A 7053-nucleotide genomic window follows, 5' to 3' on the forward strand; every position below is an offset into this window, starting at 1 on the left:
AAGTCATCATCATCACCACAACCATCATCACCATCACACCAGCACCAATCGAACTGAACACCATAACAAATACCACCACCACATGCATTCCCCCAACATGGAGCTGCACCCCACTAAAGACTCCTCTTACACGGACCCTCGGAGCAGGCGCACGCCCCTGAATGAGGGCAACCCGGACCAACCTGAGGTCTACCACAACAGGACCACAAAAAACCCACAGGGACCATAACCACCATCATCACAACCATCATCATCACCATCACAGGACCGCAGACATCCCTGTGGATTTTTCGCACCACGAACAGCCGGAGTACGAGCTGGAGCACAATGAACGTAGCAGACAGCAGAGACACCAGAGCCAGCTGCGCTCACGCCATGATCAACCTTTTTCTAGGGTAGATATATTAAGATTAGTGCTCGATTTTACACTACATGCTCATGAATATGAAGCCTCCCTTTTTAAAGTAATAGATTTGGCTATCTTTGGTTATTTATTACAGATGTCCACATACTTTTAACCACATGCTGTTTATTCAGTGATTACTAAATGATGACAGTTTGATCCCTCAATCATAAATCCATGATTGCATCCTTGCTTGTTACTATCATAAATCTTACCCAACTGAGAAGAGTTCCTGCTCCGCTGGAATACAGATAGATATTCAATCAATCTGAATGTCAATTGTATTGATTCATTACTGCAAAATTCACATTTATTCATTTCTATTGTGTTTATTGTTTTACAAATGCAGTTCTTATTTTGTATTCACTTCATTAGTTATCAATGTGAACTAATATGAACAGATTAAGGAACTTTAATTAACATTAACACAGATTAATACATGGATTGTCAGTTCATGTTAGCAAATGCATTTACTAATATTAACAAATACTTCTTATTGTAAAGTGTTACTTTATTTATTTTAAGGGGACATATCATGAAAATCTGACTTTTTCTAAGTTTAAGTGGTTTAATCGGGTCCCCAGTACTTCTATCGACTTAGAAAATGTGAAAAAGATCAACCCAGTAACTTAGTTTTGGTAAACCATTCACTGCAAGCATGAAAAAATAGGTAATTGAAATTTGTCTCCCCTTGTGATGTCAGAAGGCTTTGGGAATGAAATCGTGGATGGCACAGGATATCTTGCATATGTAAATGCAAACCGTTTAACAAACATGTAGTTATGTCAGTGGAGCTATTCATAGTATTTTGCAAGTTGTATTTGGAAAAAAAAATGATACATACACATAATTGATCTTAAATCATCTTTAATGTACATACAGACTTCTTGGGATGCTGGTTTGCTGGTCTACAACATGAAAAGTGGAAATGCTTTCCCCCAGCACACAGTGCTGTCTTTTGGTTGACTGCATGATTCCAACTAGATACTTGCGTGTGTTACAAACACTTAGTGTGTGTTTATAGTTGAATACTGATTAAGACAAATACCAATCATTTTAATTAACTTTTTAATAAAGACAAATACATGGTCTATAACTCGATAGGGCTTGGGGGCCGCGTTGCATTCTGGGACGGGGCAGCCATGTTGATGGCCTCGCGAATGTAAACATACAGCAAGTCGAACGAGGAGAAGCAGCAGAGTTGGGAGAATTAAAAGAAAGAAAAAAGATGTTAAAATCCGGAAAAGGATGTGGAATTTACTGCGATACATTAAACAGGGAAGCAGGGACCGGTATGTGGACAAAATCGGAACTATTAACGCTTTGGATCCATATGAAAAAAGTGACTAAAGAGCCATTTTAAGATAACAGCGTGGTTGTTGTGAGAGCACGATTTCACGCCAATTTGTAAGTAAAGTCACATACGACCTAGCTTCACAACTAGCTTAGTTAATGCAGCAGCTTTTGTAGTACAGCTGTTTTTGCTGTCAGCAGAGGGATAGCAACAGAAAGATGTTGAAAGGTTCAATGTTGACTTAAGCTATATAAATTAATATTCTGATGTTATACTTCACAGTCGTATAAATATCATTTATATGTCATGTGTACACATTACTGAGGGGTTGAGGTTAATGTTTGGTTTCCTACATTGAATAAAACATAATTAAGTGTTGTCCTTATCTGTCATTTTAATGTAAATTACTTTTAATGTGTTTTATTATTAATACAGCAAGGGTTTACTATGGTTAAAACGACAAATTAATCAAATTAAGGCACACGATTGACGATGTCTGTAAACAGAGCGCAGCAGTCCGAGTAGCAGTAAAGGAGGCAATCAACATGGCCGCCACGATAAGTAATGATGTCACGACTCCCAAGCAATATTGGTAAATCATTGTGATAGCAGTACAAAGGGATGTTGGTTAGATCTCAGGGAACACACAGACTGATTAAATGTATAGCTTAAAAAGCGTCTGCCAAATGTATAAATGTATATGTTGCAGATTACAAGCTTAATGGTAAAAATCATGCGCTGCACATACTGGATATTACTTAGCTTTTTGTTTGTCCATTATCTTAATTGATATAATGGCAAGACTCTGAGGCCCTGGATTCCAGTTCTTAACTGGCTAAATCTTTATGCAGAAACTTTTTGGGATGTTGCTGAAAAACAAACAACAACAAACAACACGTGTAGCAACCAAAACAAACATTTCTGTTAATATTTAATGAATTAAGAAATGTAAAGCTTACCAGGTGAAGCAGTGGTGACAGAGCGGCTTTTTTGGCAGATGTATCCAAGCTTTTTTGAACAAGGCGTATCCATCACTTGAAAGCCCCCAAGAGTAATCATTGCACCACAAACATCATCTGCTCCCCGAAATGTTTCTGGGTTTCCTTTGACAAATAAAGAAACAATCATTGAGTAAATGTTAATGAATGGTGAACCTTTTAGCTATTCAAGCTGCGATCAGCAACTTATTTGATCATATTTGTTAATCATATTCACTGAGCAGTCCGCGCCGCCCACCGAGCCCGCGCAGTCCGCGCCGCCCACAGCATCAGCTGCAGCCACCACTACCCTTGGACTGTTTTGTTTGGTAAATGCCATGTCTGATTTAGTTTTGTATTGTTTTATCTTGTTTTTTCCAGCACCTACTTTGATTATCTTATATTTTGATGTGTTTATAGTCTAGTCCTGCTATTATCTGTCATGTTTTTCTTGTCTTGTGTGTTCCCTTTTGGGACGCCAGGTGGGGTCCCTTGAGGGAGGGGTACTGTCAGGACCCTGCCTAGGAATCTTGTGTTGTATTTGTATTTGGTCGTGGTGGCAGGGTTCTGGCAGTCCCAGGCTTTATGTGGAGGCTCATGTCTTTTTTATTGTGTCATGTGCCTCCGGTGTCTTGTCGCTTGTCCCCGCCCCCTCGTTCTCCTGCTTATTGTTAATTATTACTTATTCCCATCACCTGTACCCTCCTCGTTATCTTGTTTAGATTCCTTATTTAATGTGATTGTGTCCTTAGTTCTGTGCAGGTTCATTTTGTATTGTCCGTGTGATCTAGTTGTATGTATTCCAGTCAAGTATCTAGTAGAGTTTTATTGTCTAGTCTAGTCTAGTGTTTTTGTGTCTGTCTATACTGTTTGCCCCCACGTGGGCCTTTGTTTTGTCTTGTTTTATAATTAAAGTCTTTTGTTAACCCCTTCATCGTCCGCTATTGGGTTCATCTGTCCAAACCCTCACAAGTTCACTACCATGAGATAAGGAGTAGTGACCGGCCTTCTGCAGTAAGCCCAGGTTCCGCCTCTTAAGGATAGAAGACAGAAGGTTAACGCAGGCACTGGAAGCGTCAGCTGCAGTGGCATTTTGCTAGGGATGCCCAATTAGTCGGTCACGACGTGATGACGTAGTCACTACTTGGTATCGCATCAAATCACACTGCTAAGTCTCACATCAGTTAAGCTACAGTATATAAGAAATCAGTTATACTGAAAGATGAATCTTACCATTTCTCCTCTGCCGTCCACTGAATCCATCTACTTTGTTCAGTCCTGCCCACAGTATAATGTTTCTCCTCACAATCATTCCTGGTTAACAATTTAAAGTCAGAAATGTGCTGTCTTCTGAATACCTTTAATGTTCTGTTTTTGTATATGAGTTTTGGATAGCTTCTTATGTCTGCTAATATCTTACTGTATATAAACTTCATACATGTAACTTCTGAATAACAGTGAAGCTCTGTACCTGATACAAAGATGTATTCATAAAGCTCAGAAACACTCAGGAGCTCTGCACCCTGCTGCTGGCAGCTCTTGTTTGCTTCATGCCATGTCAGTTTTGACTCATCATTCAGTTGATAATAGAAGTTTGTTAGAGGATTTTTCACCCATAATGGATCTGTGAAAATATAACCCATAAATATGTGGAAGCATATGTTCTAATATTACATTTATAATGTTAAAAGGTCCTGTATATCATGGAGGTAACACAGACAGAAACTGGAGTGAAAGGAAAACTTACTGTTACCGTCATGTATTGGGCAGTAGCCCCACAGCCCCTTACAACTGTAGTCGGACTCAACTGCACACCATGGACTATTGGAATCAATTTTGGTACAATCTGCATACCATTTATCCTGATATTTGAAAGGAAAGTGGCATGGACGTCCATGTGCATTTCCATCAATTGTGTATAATTCTATAAAACAAAAAAGATAACAATAAACATTTAATAAGAAGAATATTTTATAATTTAGTTATTGAAGAACACCATTTAACTAACTGAAGAACACACATTTAAACATTTTGCAGGCACTTTATTATAAATGACATAAAGTGCATTCAAGTCTTTTCCATTTGTGACCCCTTTGAATCAGATAAATTGTTAATACCATGCTCTATCAACTAAGCTACCAGAACAGTTATAGAGTTAAAGAGTTATAGGAAAACAAACACAAGCATTTTAACATCATACTAAGTTCAGCTGATAGTGTATTTTAAGACACGTACCTTCATAAGGCCGAGAGCAAATGTTGTTCTGTGTACCCTGAATTGTCCATTGACTCTTTGTTTCAGTGTCTTTAGAGATGAGTGGCACACCATTATCATTCACAGAAAGATACAGAGATTCATCCTTTAGTTTAAGCAATGAATCGCTCCGGCATTCCCACATCTGCAAAACATTGTCGTCTTCACACATCAACCACTGCAGCATTTTCCCCACAGTATTACTACCAACACCAAGGCATTTCTTTGTGAAAATGTTTAAAATGCGATCCTTTGAAATCCAGCGAAACTGTTGTGAGTCAGCGCGTGGGTCACAGACAGAAAGCTGCTCCAGGTTGTTTGTCATGCATTGGTTATAATGCACACTATACATCAGAAATTTTCCTTCTGCACAAAAATAAAATGGATGATATACAGTGGTGTTCAGCTATTTACATTAACCATTCATTTCTGTTTTTAGTTTGAATAAAGAGATAAAGAGAGAAGCTACATACCTGACTGTGCAAAGCAGTTTGATAGATCTAATAAAAGCAGAAAAACAACACAAATTATTTTCATCTTGATGATCCAGTGACAGTCCGAGCTCAACTATCACATTGTTCATGCTGGGCTGCTCTTAAAACAGATTCAGTTGTGCCAATCAGAATGATATCCTGTTATGTGACTCCTTTTTTTTTTTTTTAAATGCTGAAACACATTACTCACAAAATCTTTCTGGAAGTGAAGGATGCATCTTCACAATTATCAAGCAACTTAGTCTCAGTAACTGTGTCTGTCTGACTTTTTGGGAACAGTTTCTAAAGTATTAAGTAGGAGTGAGCGAGGCACAAACTAACGCGGGGTTAATTGTAATGTATTTGTACTTTACATATTTATACAGGGTCGGGCAATCTATGCTTTTGGTTATTTTCTCTTACTGTCATAAGATGATCTCCTTTGAATTTGTGAAAAGGTTTGATGTGTTTCGGTTAATTTATTGAACAAAGAGTGTTTTGGAGGCATAAAAGTACATTTCTTCATCTAAAGTTTTTTTCGATTTCTGAGCTGTGTGTGTTAGTCACCAAATCCAACCTTATATTATTTTAATCACTGTCTTGTTACCTAAAACATAACACCATTTTGAAACATGTCAGCAACTCTTAGTAACTGAAAGCTGGGATTAAAAACATTTTTACACAGCAGGGTTACATACAGTGTTACAATTAAGCCTTCAGTATACAATGATAATGAAATGAAAACAATTTAATTACTATTAATCAAAACGAAAACTTTTAATACAATATCATCGGAAATAACTCACAATTATGATTTTTTTTGTCTTAATTGTGCAGCCCTTTCAAAAATCTATTTATAAGCATTGATGCTTAATACAAGGATGGTTAGATGAAGCATCATGATTAGATGAATTTGTAATTTATCTATAGGCAGATATATAAACAATATCCATCTTTAGTACATATACAGCATTTTATTAAATTATTTGTGTTTAAACCAATTACACTAGAACAAACCCTCTGTTTGTTACAGTGAACCCCAACTATGAGGTAAGTTTTAAAGTTTGCACTCCTGTCACTTTCGGTGTAATTATACGATAACAGTAGGTCCCACAAACAAACTTTAAGTGTTCATTTGTAGCAGAGATGTGTGTGTTGATTGTGTAAAAAATATTAATCGTTTTGAATGATAGAGTCAAAGTAAAAAGGCGTTGTGTCCCGCTCTCCCTATAGGCCTACTAACAAAAACTGACACAAACAGCTCCACACAAAAGGATCTGTTAATTTGTATTCATTTTTTTGTGTGTGTTTTGCTACAGTATTTAACACATTATGTCATTTTGTGTTGATGTTGTGTTAAAAATAAATAAAAATTAAAACCCAAGTTGTATTAAATGTGTTGTTCCAATAATAATACGGAGATGTGTATATTTAAAAATATAAATGCTTCACAATGCCATAGAAGAACCTATTTTGGCTAATTGGCTCCACAAAGAACCTTTCACATCCGAAAAAAACTTTCTGTTTTATAAAATTTATTTGTAGTAAAACGCGTTCTTTAGATTATTAAAATATATTAAAAATGTTTTTTTTTTAAGAGTGTATATTTTTACTGATTTAGTTGTTTTTAAGAGTGTTTATGCTAGACTCCAA

General features: G+C 36.8%; 1 protein-coding gene across 1 annotated transcript; it reads right to left on the reverse strand.

Annotated features, from left to right (window-relative positions):
- Positions 1-1253: 1253 nt before the first annotated feature.
- LOC135766961 (macrophage mannose receptor 1-like) lies at positions 1254-5547 on the reverse strand. Its single transcript, XM_065276491.1, has 7 exons — positions 5401-5547; positions 4910-5293; positions 4422-4598; positions 4146-4298; positions 3908-3988; positions 2657-2800; positions 1254-2566 (listed from the first exon to the last, which is right to left on the reverse strand). Exons 1-7 carry the CDS (start codon positions 5462-5464, stop codon positions 2541-2543), a joined length of 1029 nt encoding a protein of 342 aa, XP_065132563.1. The 5' UTR covers positions 5465-5547; the 3' UTR covers positions 1254-2540.
- Between the last annotated feature and the right edge of the window lie 1506 nt (positions 5548-7053).

This window comes from Paramisgurnus dabryanus, chromosome 6 (genome assembly GCF_030506205.2).
Source record: "Paramisgurnus dabryanus chromosome 6, PD_genome_1.1, whole genome shotgun sequence".
Taxonomy (NCBI): Eukaryota; Metazoa; Chordata; class Actinopteri; order Cypriniformes; family Cobitidae; genus Paramisgurnus; species Paramisgurnus dabryanus.

Bases quoted from the DNA above. Each gene is read 5' to 3' on its own strand.
- LOC135766961 (XM_065276491.1), bottom strand. From the start codon at position 5,464: ATGAAAATAATTTGTGTTGTTTTTCTGCTTTTATTAGATCTATCAAAC. The intron at 4,299-4,421 runs GTAAGTTTTCCT...ATATTTTCACAG, and splicing joins CCCAATACATGACGGTAACA to ATCCATTATGGGTGAAAAAT. The intron at 2,567-2,656 runs GTAAGCTTTACA...TTTGTTTTTCAG, and splicing joins TGTCACCACTGCTTCACCTG to CAACATCCCAAAAAGTTTCT.